Source organism: Microcebus murinus, chromosome 2, assembly GCF_040939455.1.
Source record: "Microcebus murinus isolate Inina chromosome 2, M.murinus_Inina_mat1.0, whole genome shotgun sequence".
Lineage (NCBI taxonomy): Eukaryota > Metazoa > Chordata > Mammalia > Primates > Cheirogaleidae > Microcebus > Microcebus murinus.
In genome coordinates, this window is record NC_134105.1 from 123,855,044 (window position 1) to 123,872,759 (window position 17,716).

The 17,716-nt window shown below is 36.8% G+C and overlaps 1 protein-coding gene across 8 annotated transcripts in view; it reads left to right on the forward strand.

The window, feature by feature from the left end:
• The window catches only part of RASAL2 (RAS protein activator like 2), a 372,653-nt gene that overhangs the window by 270,544 nt on the left and 84,393 nt on the right, over positions 1 to 17,716 (forward strand). For all 8 annotated transcript variants that reach the window (XM_076000403.1, XM_012778772.3, XM_076000404.1 and 5 more), the window contains exon 4: positions 9,646 to 9,752. In XM_076000403.1, coding sequence (XP_075856518.1) covers positions 9,646 to 9,752 — 107 coding nt within the window. The remainder of the gene's footprint in view (positions 1 to 9,645; positions 9,753 to 17,716) is intronic.

The following is a 17,716-nucleotide window of genomic DNA, read 5'->3' on the forward strand; positions in this document are numbered from 1 at the left end:
TATAATGATGTACAATTTAAAAACTAAAGGAAATTAAGCTGAACGGATATCTAAAGAAAATTAAAATGAATAAGAAGATATCAAGACTTAAACTTGAGCCAGGTGCAGTGGCTTACATCTATAATCCCAGCATTTAGGGAGGCCAACGCAGAGGATGACTTGAGACCAGGAATTTACGACTATCCTGGGTAATACAGCAAGACCCTGTCTCTACAAAAATGAAAAATAAATTTTTAAGAAACAGACTTAAACCTGATTAATTTATGTTTAAGTGTCCTTAATAGAATTTGGAAATTTGTGAATTTTTAAATAGAATGATGCATAGAAGGAACAACATCAAAACTTTTAAACTGAATTTCCCATGAAGCTTATTCAGCAAAACTTCAATTATAGCTGAAGATTCATACATAAAGGATAATGATTTATACATAAAGGAGAATGATTCTTAAACTTGACCAGATGAAAAAATCTGATTCTATGTGTGATTTAGAAATAACTAGCAAATTTATTATGTGCTAAGTTAACCATATGAAATTGTTGATATTTTACCACTTTAACTTACAAATAGTGGCAAATCTATATGGTTCAACCTAATAGAATCAGAATTACAAGCACATGTGTCTACTAAAGGTGGAGGGGAAAAGATGTCCAGACTAAGTATGCTTCACTATTTCTTAGTTGTTAAGTTAAAATTTATTTACTATTTGCTGCCTTTTATTCTGTTTTAATACTCTCTGAAGACAAGCAAGAATGGGCACAAATGTTTTCTAGAAACAGTGGGAGAAGTACTTAAAATTGAGAAAATTCTGTCTATTAAAATTTGTTTTGAGTAGCTAGACAAGATCACCATTATTCCAGTGCGGCGTCAGCGTAAGCCCTCAGCTGCAGAACACTAGTGTTGGTCACAAGTATAGTTTAGGTTGGTGCCAAAACTAGAGAACATACAATCAAATAACTTATATTAACATAAATGTATTAATCTGAAATAAAAGAAATGTCAATATTTAGGCATGGTTTTATGGAAGTAGACGAATTGAAGTTGGTGTTGAAAATCACCTAAGATTTGGCAAATAGGTGAAAACCACTAGTAAAGACAGACACGGTGATGAACGTAGACAATTTGAGATCAGAGATCATCAGACTGAGGCAGTTGTTGGAAACTGTTAGCAGAAAAGAGTGACTATGCAAGCAAGGCAGGGCCAGGCAAGTTTTTTTCAATGCCTGCTGTCTATCTAAAGTTCTCTAGGAAGGTAGTTCCATTGAGAAAGTAATGTTTTAGGGAGATTAATCTGGTAATGGTGAGCAGGATGACTTTAAGCAGAGAGAGGCAGGAGTCAGTGAGATCTGTTAGGAGGTTCCTGCCATAATCTGCATGAGAAGAAAGACAGCTCTAGATTAGAATGATAGATGGCAGTAGAAGTAACAGTGACAAATTGAAGCTGACAGACATTTTGAAGCGAGATGTGGCAGTGTTTGGTGGCTTAGGGGGGGCAAATCGACATCATAGGCTCCTTCATTTTTTATTACCTTTACCTGTAAGTGATGTTAAATGTGAACAATTTTGTTTTTATACAGTATTATGTACATATTTAATTCTCAGTAAATGATTAAGTTTTTATCTTGATATTAGAGATTTATGTTTTATCTCTGTAATATCTTCTCTTAATATCTGGGAATAAAACCCAAACTAGCCTTAAAAGGCCCTGGCATAATCAAGGACTAAATCTGTTTTTAAATTTTCACTGAATATTGAAATGATATGTATAAATCTAAATTTATATCCTCAATTATATATTAAGCATATTAACAGTGATATTATATTATTAAATCAGTTATTTAGAAAAAATTCAGATAAAAGTCATAAAGCTATCTGTAGATTAGAAGAGATATTATCTCCCACAGTTGATGGTAAAATATAACTCAACCAAACTGAAGCTCTGAGGTTAAGAAAATCTTATAAATAACTAGACTGAAATGTTCAAAAAATTCATTTTATGCTGAACAATGCTTTGTTAGTTATTTAGAGATTGTTATTTGTAAAACCTAAAATCTTAATGCTTTTTATCTGTGTCTGGTACTAATAGAATTTGTCTGAGAAGTTACCTCATGACGTTATCACTTAGACATATCGCAGATTAGTATCGAAGGGCATGCTGTTTTTTGGAGGGCTTTTGCCACCTTTTTATTCAGGGAAACAGTAGTAGATATTCATTGTAGCTCATTTCCTGTTTTGTTCAAATTTTTTCATCATTAAACTTTTGTCATTAAGTAACCTTTCTCTCTCTTTACCCCATTGCCTCACCTCTGTATTTCTTGGCTAGAATATTCTTACCAGCACTAGCGTTCCAGAATTGAGTTTTCCTTGATAGGTTTCATTCTCATTAAATCCCTCAAGAGTATGACTTAATTCTCCTTAAAATATGAAGAATCACGTACATATTATTAAAGTTCTCTCTATCACAACCCTTTATGCAAAACACATGGAGTAACATGCATGGTGATTAAAAACACAGTCTCCACATCCAGACTGCATAGGTTCTAATCCTGACTCTGCCCCTCTTACCAGTTGTGCAAATATAAGCAGAGTAATAGAATATCTCCTGTGTCCTTATCAGAAAAATGGGGTGGATAGTTCCAAAGGATTGTTGTGAGGATTTAAAAAATAACTCTTATAAAACACTTACATGTAATTAACATATAATAAGGCATAATAAATGATGATTTGATGTTACAGTTATCATTGGTTTTTTATCATTATTGAGATTATTGTTATTGCTAAGAACCAAAGATATATTTTCTATCTGAAACTTAAATACCACATAAACATCCCTGAGCTATTTTCTTAGCCTTTACAGTTGACAGTGTTTGCACTAAAACTGTTTTCTACCATCTATAGAATACTTGTGGGTGGTATTCAGATTCTTTAACCAGGGGGAAATTTGTTTTCCTGTTATGTTAAGAAGTAGAAATATTAAAAATAGTAATGATTAATAAATCTATTGAAGCCAGGAAAAGGTAGAGAGACTGGATGGCTTTACTTTCTGAGAATTCACCACAGTTTTGTACTTAGCACCAATTCTTAGGTATTGGAGTGTCGGTATGCAAACTTGAAAAGACTACTTGTTTGAGTGAAGTTCTGCAGTCTGAGTGATATAGATTGGATGAATTAAAGTGACTCTGGGGATTTGTATTTAAGAACAGCTGAATTCTGGTGCCTGTCAGTGCAGTGACAAAGCAGTAAAAGTGGGATACAGCAGAAAATGTCCTACTGAAATGTTGAATGAAGTCTATAAAACACCCAGGTGCTATATGGTTTTAGTAACTGTATAAATGCAGTATGCAATTTTCTTCTCTTTGCTCTTGTCACTTTCCTTAATAACATTGTTGTCTAATTCCATCTTTAAGCTCTCAGTACCTTTAGGAGTCCTCCAGCAAAAAGTATGAAACTTCATGTTCATGAAAGCCTTTTTTCTTTCACATTTTGCCATTTGGTTTTAAAGCCCCTCTTAACTGGGGCTGATAAAAAAGAGGTACAAACCCATTTCCTTCTACTATCTTATCCTTCCTATTCTGTTTCTTCAAATGTCTTATGTGCCTCCCATATAAGAATCATCCTTCTAATTCAAAATTCACAAAAGGGAGAGAGAAGGTATTTGCTTAATCTCATTCATTAATAACTTGTGCCACTCACTATTGCATCCTATTTAATGTTGTCATCATTTACACAATATAAGAGAAAATAGATTAAAGTAAACTCATCACAGGAACGCCATATATGCCAAAATTTCAGTGACTTGAATTGGTACCCAAAATAGTTTGATGTGTATTCAATTTTGTATCATGCTTTGTTGAAATATTATTGGTTTTAAAAAAGGCATTTGAAGTGAACTGAAGAATTCCTCTTTTGAGAGTAACATTAGAAACTTGTTTCCTAAATAGAATATTTTAAGGGCTCATGAATATTTTAAGGGCTCATGAAAAATATTAAAAGGGCTCATGAATAAATATAATTGACAGTATTCACAGTTATTCCCATTTTATAATTCTATACACAGAATTACTAGGAATTGGCTTGGGTTGCCATTAATGTGAAGCGTTTAGATATATTCTATATGCCAAAGTGACTGCATCTGTGAACATGAAATGCTTTTCTAGTCCGCCACAACTTGGGAATTTTGCTGTGATATTTTGGTTCCTTACATAATTGTCCACCAAATTAAAACTTTATAAATATCTTTCCACATTTTATTCACCTTTCCTGCTGAATTTTCAGAACTTACTTTCACAATGGTTAGGTTATTGGTTATTCCCTTTTAAATTTTGCCTCCACCCTCTTTAGAGGGAATAAAAATTGTTACTGCCTAAGTGGCTACAGAAAGGATGAAGACAGATACTAGATCCAGTGCTTAGCGCATAACTCTCATTATTAGCTAAAATTATAATTAAAAATATTTTTCTCTAGGAAAATTATTCAAAACAAAGGTGCTTGAATAGCTTTTATAGTACATCTCTCTCTTTTCTGAGTATTTTAAAATCATTTTTTCTACCTGTTTTTTAAACTATGGTAACTAATTCTAAAAATGGCAGATACTATTGGAATTTTATGTTAAGTATATCCATATATGACATGATATATGAATTTTTATTAAGTAAGGTTGAACAAAAAGTAAATATAATTGATGCCTATAGATATTTGGTCGTACAGTAGTGACATGTAGCAGATATATTTCTCATTTAAGATATTCTCTGAGGCTTCAGAACCTAACCCTTAGTTAATATGATTAACATTTCCCTTTTCTCTCTTTCCAAGCATAATAATATTCCAGATTTATTCTGAATCACATTCATTATTCAAAATCCTAAAAAGAAAATAATTAAGAAATACCAGTAAGTGTCTGTCTATATGGTTCCTATTTGATTGGTACCTTTTGGTGAAGTATATTTGACCACATTATTTTTTATTTCCGAGTTAAAAGCTAAAGTTTTTACCTATGCTCAGATAATATAGGCTATGTATTAGACCTGCATTACCTGAGCATACCTGCCCCAATTCCCCTCAGGCTTTATTTCCTACTCCTGGTTCCCACTCACTGGCACCAGTCCCACAGGCCTCCCTGCTGCACTTCACCCTAGAAGCTTTGTACTAGCCTTTGTACTAGTCGTCTTCCCTGATAAATCTGCAGGGCTGACTTCCTCATCTCCTTAAGTACTAGCTCGAACCTCACCTTTGCAATGCAACTACCTATTTAAAACTACTGTACCTCTTCATTTCCCAGTCTATTTTTTATTTCCCCTGAAACATTTATCACCTTCTAACGTACAATGCTATATATTGTTTGCCTGCCTTAACTTCATATAAGTTCACAAAAGCAGAGACATGACTTTGTTTACTCAAGTCTCCTTGATCAGAGCACATAGTAGACACTCAGTAAATACTCATTGAATTAATGAATGAATTCTCATGTAATAAGTATACACACATTCATGGGTACACACTACATAAAATTGATAATTTAAGCTTGCTACAAAATGTAATTTTGTGAGCAGTCACTAGACTTTAACAGAATTTCAAAAGTCTTTACTAAATTCCTATAGCTAAGTGTCTAGTACTTGGGGAGGCCTAAGGATGGTGGTAGGGGAGAAGTCATAAGAAGGAAAGTATTGGTGGTAGTGGATGTGTAAGAATTACAATACTGCCCTGCCCTCAGATAGCTAGTCTTAAGACTACCTAACAGTCTTTAGGGAAATGTGGCACATATATGTTAATTTTAGAGAAAAATGCCAGAAATTATATGTACAAAAGGAACAGTAGTAAGTCATTGTGTAAGTCAAAAAGAGCAATGACACTGATGAGCTGGAATATTTGGGTTCAGTTTTTTCTTTCTTTCTTTTTTTTTTTGAGACAGAGTCTTAACTCTGTTGCCCCAGGTAGAGTACAGTGATGTCATGATAGCTCACTACAGCCTCCAACTCCTAGGCTCAGGTGATCCTCCTGTATGATTTACACAGAATCATACAGTTAGTTGGTAGAGCTGCCAAGAAAAACATCCCAATGTTCTCTTTGTTCAACACATCATGCTAGGTGGAGCTATATCAGAGCTTCTCTCTCTTCATTGTAAATCATCACCTCATCTCAGGTCATATCTAATGGCAAAGAAAATGAAGAGATAAATTTAAAACTTAATGAGGCTTTTCATAACTTTTTTTGCCTTCAATCTGAAGATGAAAAATACTATTTTTAGAGGATGAGAAAGTGAATGAAGCAGTTTCAGGCCCTTATCTACTGAAACAATATTCTACATCTCTTGTCTCAGTCTTAGAGAATGAACATATTTTAAAATGACTATAATTAAAGATTGTGACTGTGAGAGGAACATTAATTTTATAACAGGTGAAAATAATGCAATAGTATGTAGCATAAGTGGGGGTAGAGTATACGGCTGTCTAATTTTGGCCTACTGGAACTAGTATAGATTTTCCTTCAAACTCAGCATAAATGTAGCTCTAAGAGCATAATAGCAGCTTTCCTTGCTGCTTGGAGATTTAAAGTTAAAGGCAGCTAGACCAGTTTTAATATGTAGGTCTGCAAGTGACTAATCTGGCAGGTTATTCCTTCTGCATTTACTAATGTTGCTACCTTATTTCTAAGTGGACATTCTGGGGTTATATATTTTTCTCTGTACTTCAAAATAGTTATGAATCTTCTGAGAACTAAAGAACCTAGATATTTCAAAGGCCTATTCTACATCAGCAGATAAACTATATTGTTGTGGGGTTTGAGAAAGCAACATAGTGTAAACTTCTTTTTTTCATTAATTGATTAGCCTACCTCTTTTTCTTTCTTTCCCCTCTTTAGTAGAAATTGTTCAAACTTCAAGAATAATTTAATTTCTTCTTTCTGGACCCAGTAATTTCCTGCAAGATACATCAGAGTTGTGGGTTTTTGGGGTTTTTTTTGTTTGTTTTTTTTTTTTCATGATACAGAAAGTGAATCTTTTAAAAGACAGATAAAAAATACAACAAATACCGGAGTTACTGGAGTTTAAAATGTGGTTGCTCATTTTAGCCAATGTAATTTCAAATAATTAAAAGCATTGAAATAAATTTATTTAATGAGTTCGTATGCCTAAAAACTAAAATTGAAGGCCGGGCGCGGTGGCTCACGCCTGTAATCCTAGCTCTCTGGGAGGCCGAGGCGGGCGGATTGCTCAAGGTCAGGAGTTCAAAACCAGCCTGAGCAAGAGCGAGACCCCGTCTCTACTATAAATAGAAAGAAACTAATTGGCCAACTGATATATATATAAAAAAAAAATTAGCCGGGCATGGTGGCGCATGCCTGTAGTCCCAGCTACTCGGGAGGCTGGGACAGAAGGATCGCTCGAGCCCAGGAGTTTGAGGTTGCTGTGAGCTAGACTGACGCCATGGCACTCACTCTAGCCTGGGTAACAAAGCGAGACTCTGTCTCAAAAAAAAAAAAAAAAAAAAACTAAAATTGAATATTTGGAAGAAAGTGAGGAAATGAGTTTCAGTCTTTTTCCTTAGAACATTGCAAATTAAGGAAACTGTTTACTAGCTTATTTTATCTCAGCTAATGAAACTTATTTTTCTCCAAATTTGGTTTTTCTGTCAAATATTCAGAGACAAAAATATACTATATTGTAATATTCAATCTCTTTTATCTTCTAATTTGATATAAGAGGTTACCTTTATAGATTACTTAACAGAGTCAAGTTGAGATTTTCTTCTTCACCAGTCCCTATCCCCACCTGGCTTGTTCCCCCTGCCCAATATAGAATCTCCTAACTTGGAATCTCTCTGTAAAGTCATATTCCTGAAGTCTGCAGGTTTTGCTGTTCAGTATGCTCCAACAAGCTGATTTGCTTAAATTCAGTGCTTTGTGCCATTCCCATGAATCTGAGCTAATTATACTGCCATTTTTCAGAGATGTGCATTAGAATTCATGTGTGCCTAATTCTGAAAATGGCTTTTACATTAAGGCTCATTTAACCACTGATGATAAGAGAGAAGTTGAGAGACTTCGTTATTCGTGATACTTTTACAATACAGTAATAGCATGGAACTCTCTTGTACTGCAGGCATATAAGATGCTATGTTGTCAACCTCTCACTTACTAGGAATGTTGCAATTTGACTTACGTTTTACTCGTCAAAATGTCAGAGACGATATGTTTAGTCATGGAAAAGAAAATCAGTGTCCAGCATGCAAAGACAGTAATAGGGTAAGCACTTCCCATTGCATTTTCATAGGAGGGATTGATTTGTGTGCATTACTGGTCTGTGTAAAATGGTGTCCTTTTGGCATTAGCTGGATATAAATTTCAGGAAATGTATTTTCTTGCTGCAGATTAGTGGAATACAGTGAAATTTTTCTGTAACTGAGGGGAGGCAGTGGTTGGGTGTCTGTTAATAGCCTGAAAGTAACTAATGAGGATGTGCAGTTGAAACGATTGATTGAATAGCTGCAGTCCTGTGTGTTTCCTTCTCGCTTGCTCTCTCTGCAAGCTGTAGAGAGGGAGGAGGAAGAGCAAGACACAGGGAGGGAGCGAGAGAAAAAACGCTTTCTCTTAAGTGGAAGTAGCACGGATCCCAGGGGCCAGAAGGCCAGAAATGGAAGTTTAAACTGCATCTATCTTTTAAAGGGAGATCAGCAGGAATCAAAATGTCAGTCTCCGGAGTCACGATTTACTCCTTATTTTCTAAGATCTGGAAGATAACACAGAATACTTTTTTTAGGATGTATTTTTTTTCCCTTGTCCATGTTGAGATTATCTAATGTTATCTGAGAAGCTGGATTTCTATATGTCTGTCAGTTGAAGTGGCGATGGGAAGCAGTTGTGATAAAGGTATAATATGTATATATCTATCATCTGTGTGTGAGTGTGTATGCGCATATGTATGTGTGTGTATATATATTACTCTATGAAAATATCTTTAAATGTAGCCTTAATACACTATATAGTAATTAAATAGAATTTCACATCGTCTACAAAATCTTAAACTTGTTAGGTCAGTTTAAACAGATTTAGGATTCCAGAGTAAGATCTTAGTAAGGTCATATTGCCAGACAAGGAGAAGCTGATCTATTTTTATATCTGCATAGGCATTTATGTTATTTTATTCTGGCAGCAGCTTTCAGTCTTCTCATGGCCCTTTCGTTGCAGTCTAGTGAATCATCTTATCTGCACAGAATCGAACTTTGACCTTTGTGCTAACACCATCAAATCATGTGCAACACTAGACTATATTTTGTTCATGAGAATATTAGAAATTTCATTTCATTCTGTTAACTCCTACACTGCTGACAGATGAAGTAGATTGATACAGTGTGAAATACAAATATTAAGTGAACTTAAAGATTTTAATCATAGCTCAGAGGAAATTATTTTTTATATATGCATGGATAAAGATATAAGCTGTCACACTGAAAAAGATTCTTAACTGTAACCAAGTCTCTCTAGTGTCTTGATAGTTCCAACACCACAAACATAAACAGAGTGTGTAGAGATAAGATATAACACACCTTTAAAGCAAACTGACTTTTTATGAAAACCCACTAATTTTCCAGTTTAGTGAAAGATCCTAAATGTTAGGTTCTTAATGTTACAACTTTCCTCTTCTTTACCAGAGGTGCCAGCAGAAAGATCCCCTCGCAGACGGAGTATCTCAGGGACCAGTACATCAGAGAAACCCAACTCCATGGACACTGCAAATACCTCACCCTTCAAAGTACCAGTAAGTGTTTCTTTTCTCTATGAGAATATTTTACTTTTTTCCTTTCTTCTTAGAGTTAGAGATAGCCATGAAGGAATCTAGACATTTTTCTCCTCCAGAATTTCTTATGATACTGAGGTTCAAGGACAGAGTTATCAACATATATTAACTGTAGTTAATGTCTTCTATTTTCATATAAGGTTAATTAGGTTTTAGGAAATATTTTTACTTATGGGATATTTACAAAATATATAACTAAATACATTAAGTTCACATTCCTCTAAACTATAGAATGTAAATCGTTGCTGATGCCCTTTCATCAAGTTGCTAGCTAAAACCTATCAAAATTCTGTAAAGATGCTGGTGGGAGTTTTTCTGTTTTGTTGTGTTGTGTTTTAGGGATGGGAATATGATTTTTTTATTTTTCAGAGCTGGAGCATAAGCAAAAAGTGATGAGACCCACAAAGTGGCAGAGCAGATTCACAAAGAATTAGCCAATTGTGAATTCTAACCCTGAGGCTTGCTGTGCTTTGTTTAAACCATCTTTTAGATGAGCATCTAAGTGCTTAAGAAATACCCTGAAAAAAGGTAACTCCTTAAACTGAGCAGGCAGTATTGAGAATCAGTATTAAACACAAAAGAATGCTGAGATGGAAGGGCCATGTGTGATCAAGTCAGCTGACTACCAGTTGCAGGCCTAGTTTGAACCTTTTGCATATAACTCTGAGTAACCCAGATTGTAAATCATCTCCTTTCTTTGTTTATTAGGTAAGAAACATCCTTACTTCTTAATCATATCATTTCATTAAAATGTATTATTTTTATAATTAAAAAGAATTGCTTCATGAGGTTGGTCATTATTTAAGTTACAATGAAAATCAGTATGATGTAGAAATAGACTTTTCTATTTTTATAAAAACATTTTTTTCTCTTAATTCAGCCAAGTTAATATATTATGTCTTTCTTTATTCTAAAAGGTTTTTTTTAAGTTGGGATGACCTCTTAAGTAGAACCGATTTTTTGAGATATATAAACTGACGTTCATGTGCATGGTAATCAAAACTGGTATTTAATTTTGTATTAACCCTGAGGAGCAAGATTTCTCCTTGTTGTAACTCAGGGCCTTGAGGAGTTTGTGTATATCTGTTACTGTGACACCTTTTTAATTTTTATAAATTTTCTCATTAGATCACAAGCATGTCCTAACCAAATATAATAGGAGTTTTAAAATATCATATTTAATGCCTTTAACTAAATTTCTTTGTTCCATAGACATAGCTACCTATTTTTTATTTTTTTCCTTCATGAATGAAAAAAGCATTTTTTTTCTTTCCCCTCCTTTTCTTCTTTTCCTGATGGTGCAGGAACCAATAGGTTAAACTGACTAATAACCACATAGAAAGTTTGGTGAAGGATTGAGTTTGAAGTTTTTACACAATCATGCTGGAACTAAATGGTAAATTCTTTTTTTTTTTTTTTAAGTTAATAACTGAAGAAGAATATCCCTCTGCAATAGGGTAACATTGAAACACATCCTATATTGAGTCTGAAATTCATGGCCAGGCTTTTAAATTTTGAATTAATTAAGAACCATGATTTTCATTTGTATTTTTTAAAATAAGTTGATGACTACTTTAGGATTTATCTTAACAATAAGACTAATTATTCTTGAGTAAAAGTTATAAAGCAATGATGGATATACATGAAAGCTAGCACTGTTTACAAACCAGTTAGTACTCAATTGTTAGTCTTCTAATAATCTCACCCACCTCATGGATTTAGAAATAATGAAGGAAGGGCCTCTCATTAGCAAATTGCAGTCACAAAGCTCATACACTTAGCTCTCTAAGAGAATTTAACCATTCATAGACCCTCACTGAGACAGTTTTCTGAAAAATAACCAGCAAAACACACTGATACAACGAAAAAGTCAGTGAGTATAGGGAAGAGGCAGAAAAAAATGAATAGCAGAGAATCATAAAAACAATCTGAATCCACCTTGAAAAAATGCAAACTGCTTTTCCTTTAATATTAGTCCTTAAGGATACCATTGTATTCCAGGATGGTACATAGCACAGAAATTGACATGGATAATAATAATCTTAAATTATCAAGAAAAAGTGAGAGTATATTTGTTGTGCAATTTTTTAAAAGTGGAACTATGTAATAGTATGTGCTGTATATCCATTGAGAATGTTTAAAATCTTGAAGATATGTGATGTTTATAAAACTTGTTATCCAGAAAGTCTGGTTTGTTAAATACCTCATTCCTTGATCATGCTAGATAATAATGTATATATTTTTAAGAGAAACCAAAATATGCTGGCTAAAAGAGGTACTACAGTACTTGCATGGCTCTGTAGTACATTGTATTTTTTAAATTCCCATGTAATGCCAATAGCTAAGGTGACTTAGATCACTTAAATATATTGCTGGTTAGAAGAAGGTCTAGTTTTCAGGTCAACTCAAAATAGTTTATAATTAATATCACAGTGGACTCTTTGAATATGGAGCAGTATAAAATCAGCCAAACTTTGAGATATTTATTTACACACTATCTCGAGGAAGATTGTTTCCATGTTAACTTTATAAAGAGACAGAAGCATAATTTTAGCACGGATACTAGTGGTTCTAAGATTCAATTGTCATTTCTGTGATAAGCTGTAGGCCCAACATTCATCAAGTAGACCACCAAAAACCTAGTAGTGGACTCTTAAACAGGGTCTTATACTTTCCAGCTCCATTTTCAGACTTAACTGCAAGCAGATAAGATAGATTTTAGCAAGTCCTGACTAAAATTATTTACAATGGCATACTTATTGAATGCTTACTTTAAGCAGTATATACTGGTGCTTCACCAATTAATTTATACCTTCTTGGTATTCTATGCATGGTACTGGGGAAACAGAAATGAACTACAAAAGAATTTTTCACTCCCAGAGAGCCTATAGTCTAGCAGCAAGAGAGAGAAAAATGACCAGATTCATGAAGAAGTAGGTAAGCAGGGTGACACAAGCTATTAACAATCCAATGGGGAAGCTAAGGCTTTGATAAGGAGCAATATTTGAGCTGAGTTTCCAAGGCTGAGAGAATGTAACTGATGGGGTAAGAAGAGCATTCTGCACTGGGGGATAGTGTTTGGGAAGGATAGACTGCATGGGGTGACTGGTGCTTCCAGGGAATACAGAAGGGATTCAGCAAAGCAGGCATCAGAAAGTATGTGGGCAAAAATGGCAAGCAAGATGGCTGGGAGGGTGGGTTGAAGCAAGAGTCTGAGCAGGGTTGTTTGTCGAGCTTAACTAAATCATGCTGGCTGCTAAAGCCTTGGAGATGTGTTTATTGGAATGTATGTCTTTGGCTCCAAAGCTAACAAAGATGTATAAGTACTGTGAAGTATTGGTAAATTTCTTGACACTTCCCCTACCTGACTCCTTTTTCTTCTTGCTGTCACAACTCAAGGCAATAGGTAAGGGGCTGTCATTCAATAGACGGCCAGGCCAGCACTCACCCCTGGCCCTTCAGCTGACACTACTGATTTTTCAAGAGTAGTAGTTAGCCCCAGGGAGCTCCAGGAGAAGCCAGTGGATAAGGGTTGCTCATATCCTACAGTTGGTGTCAGATAAAGCAGAAAGAATAACTACAGCAGTGAGCTCAAAGCAGGGAAGCCCAAAAATCTTTGTAGGTCTTCCTCATTCACAACATTTATGCTTTTAAAAACTTAGAATAGGCCGGGCGTGGTGGCTCACACCTGTAATCCTAGCACTCTGGGAGGTTGAGGAGGATGGATTGCTTGAGGTCAGGAGTTCAAAACCAGCCTTAGCGAGACCCCGTCTCTACTAAAAATAGAAAGAAATTAATTGACCAACTAAAATATATATATACAGAAAATTAGCCAGGCATGGTGGTGCATGCCTGTAGTCCCAGCTACTTGGGAGGCTGAGGCAGCAGGATTGCTTGAGCCCAGGAGATTGAGGTTGCTGTGAACTGGGCTGACGCCACAGCACTCACTCTAGCCTGGGCAACCAAGTGAGACTCTTGTCTCAAAAAAAACCAAAAACTTAGAATAGATGACTGGTACAGCAAGGTGTTAATGTTGAAGAAATAAGAAATGCGAGAAGAAGGGATTTATATAGCTATTGAACCGATAGGTTAAGGTAATGTCTTACCTTTTAGGAATGTTTAAATGTATTTGTACTTTTATCTAATCACAGCCATAGAAAAAACGGTGACCTGCAGGACAGTGTGTTCTTCCTTCACTCTCATTCCCTATTTCTCCACACATACCTTAATTCCAATTGCAGTTTTTGTTGTAGGTCTCTGTCCCTCATTAGACAATGAATACCTGTTCTAATCATCTTTGTAACTACCCCAGTGTCTAGCACAGTACCTTGCACATAGCACTCAACAAATAATTATTGAATGGATAAGATATGCATGAATTATCAAAGGACTTGAATTGAATGAGTTTATCCAACATTTATTCTCTTGTTATTAGATAATGTCTCTACTCAAATGGAATACTAAATAGTTAATAACATTTAATAAACATTTATTAAGATATCATTTGGAATAATTGAGTATACCTGTGCAGAATAGTGAGGTTTTTTTCCCCTCAACAAAGAGAGATTTAAATTAATATTTAGAATTCAGAGCTATTTATGTATATAGTGTATACTGTGTCTACTTATTAGAAACTGAAACTAGATAGCTTTATTTATTTAGAGACAGGGTCTTGTTTTGTTTCCAGGATAGAGTGTAGTGGCATCATTATAGCATCATAGCTCACTGCCTGGGCTCAAGTGATCTTCCTTTCTTAGTTTCCCAAGTAGCTGGAACAACAGATACACACCAGGTGCCAGCTAATTTTTTCTGGTTTTTGTAGAGACAGGGTCTTGCTCTTGTCCTTGTTCAGGCTGGTCTCAAAACTCCTGAGCTCAAGCAATCTTCCCATCATGGCCTCCTGAAGTGTCAGGACTATAGGCCTGAGACACTGTGCCCAGCCAGATAGAATAGTTTATTTAAGGGTTTGTTTATATGGCTATTTTTGGACCCTTCAGGTGTTACACATATGTGTAAGTTCACAATGTTTTTACAGATCTGAGTTCTGACTATTAAATGCTTCAAAAACTATTTTAGTCATTTGAAGTTTTTGCCTCTTAGTCAGATCCCGGCCATCCTGTGCGTGCTGCAAGCTGAGGCTTTGAGGGGAAAATAACACATCCCTTGAAAATAAGCCCTAGGGTGTCTTCTTGAGGAAAAATAAATATAAGACCCTGTCTTATTTTCGGGGAAACACGGTAGTAGCTGAATATTCCTGTGTAACCCTCCTTGTGCTGTTGTCACTGTGATACCTAAGTATTCCCAGTCAAATAAATATACTAGATACAAAAGACTGTCAAAAGACCGAACCTTCATATAGTTTTTAGAAGAAAGTAAGGCCCCAGGCTCTGGAAAATAAAACGTAGACTAAGTTAAATTTCCGTGTAAAAAGAAATGTTATATCTTAAGTAGCGAGATAACCAGACTTAGTTGGTATTGGTCTGTTTTGAATAGAATCTTCTATAACATCTTTTATAAGTGTTTTTCCAAGCTAAACAAAGAAAGCTTGGTGCCCACTTAAAAGACCAAAAGTGTTAATTGCCCAAACTAGTGGTTTTCAACTATAGCTATACATAAAAATCACCTAAGGAACTTAAAAACATATACCAATCTTAGACTGCACCTCAAACCAGTTAAATCAGAATCTCTGGGCTAGAACCCAGTATTCTGTACTTTTAAAAAGATTCCTGGATGAGTCTAATATGCAACCAGGATTGAGGACCATTTGTCTAAATGATTGGTGAAATATTAGGAACTCATTTTAGTCAATGTCTTACCTATGAACATCAGTACTTTTTTTTGTACCTTCAAATCCAGTATAAACTAACAAGCAGTATTTTCTTAGGGGCTTGTTGTTACATACAAATTGCTGCATTTTATATTAGTTGCACTTCTATATGTTTGCCATGGTCAGTTCAGACGGCCAGTTTATATTTACAAAATACTTGCTTTACTGTGGCAAAGTAACTTCTGACCAGCCTAAGAATCTCAGATTTAGGAGTGAAATAATGAAATTGAATTCATAGCATCCAAGCTGCGATACTATTTCAATTTTTGTATTCTCATTGCTCTCATATTCCAGTACACATAAAATTATTTCCCTTGATGCTTCCATCTTTTTCCTTCTCTTCACTGACCATCTGCATGAGGTTAAAATCCATAATAGGAACACCCTGCAGAGATACCTCTTTTAATAAAGAGCATATTTATATTCATATGTGCATGAATACATAATATATGAATGTATATTCATGTTCTATGTCTATCAGAGTGTTATTACCAGAGGTAAAAATAATATAATAAACATAGAGATGTCAGAAAAGAAAAATGGTCTGAAGATATTAACTATACCTTTAAATCAGTTTGTAATCAGAATGTATATAATTTTTAAATCTTTTAATGTTAAATAACCTTGAAAATATAAAATTTAGAACTAAGACTCTTAGAGGAAAGAGAAAAGAAACATGGTTAGATACAGCCCCTTAACCACTTCGGTACGAGCGTGGACTATAGTCGACAGCCACAGATGAACGCGCACAGCGACTTTAACCGACAGCTGTGATGACTCTTCTAATTTTTCATTTATCAAAATAAAATTGTGAACATTTAAAGATAACGTAATGAAAACATATATGTATATGTTACCTGTTCTGATTTACATGACAAGTAAAGCTGCCTGTAAAGTAAAACACGCTGTCAGTGCTTTCAAGCTTTCCTCATCACACAAGAGCAGACCGGACCGGTGGTCGATGCACAGCACAGACCGCCGTGCGGCTGTGAGTGCGGCTGTGAGTTGTGAGTGCGGCTTGGACTGTGAGTGCGGACTGTGAGTGTGGCTGTGGACTGTGAGTGCAACTGTGGACTGTGAGTGCGGACTGTGAGTGCGGCTGTGGACTGTGAGTGCGGCTGTGGACTGTGAGTGCGGCTGTGGGCTGTGAGTGCGGCTGTGGGCTGTGAGTGCGGCTGTGGGCCGTGAGTGCGCGCTGTGAGTGCGGCTGTGGGCCGTGAGTGCGGACTGTGAGTGCGGCTGTGGGCCGTGCGTGCGGACTGTGAGTGCGGCTGTGGGCCGTGAGTGCGCACTGTGAGTGCGGCTGTGGGCCGTGAGTGCGCACTGTGAGTGCGGCTGTGGGCCGTGAGTGCGCACTGTGAGTGCGGCTGTGGGCCGTGAGTGCGGACTGTGAGTGCGGCTGTGGGCCGTGAGTGCGCACTGTGAGTGCGGCTGTGGGCCGTGAGTGCGCACTGTGAGTGCGGCTGTGGGCCGTGAGTGCGCACTGTGAGTGCGGCTGTGGGCCGTGAGTGCGCACTGTGAGTGCGGCTGTGGGCTGTGAGTGCGCACTGTGAGTGCGGCTGTGGGCTGTGAGTGCGCACTGTGAGTGCGGCCGCGGGGCCGTGAGTGCGGCCGCGGGGCCGTGAGTGCGGCCGCGGGGCCGTGAGTGCGCACTGTGAGTGCGGCCGCGGGGCCGTGAGTGCGGCCGCGGGGCCGTGAGTGCGGCCGCGGGGCCGTGAGTGCGCACTGTGAGTGCGGCCGCGGGGCCGTGAGTGTGGCCGCGGGCGAGGCGTCGTGGCCGTGAGCGCCGGACCGAAGTGGCTAAGGGGCCAGCACGGGAATTGTCAAATACCTGGAGGAAAGGAGGGAGCAGGCTTGGCGGGAAATGTTGTCAAGACTCTAAACTTGAAAGAATCAAAGGATGACAGAAACCTTCCTTAGTCTTTGGTAATTCCAAAGTTAATTCTTTCTAGGACAAAATAGGCTTATCGCAGCACTAACTACTGGAGATTCCAACTTATCCTACCCAGGGGAAGAGAGCTGTTTGAGAGAGTAGATGGGATATATGCACTTACAGCTCATTCTTATAGATAAGAGCCCCTGTCCTTTTAAGGCAAAG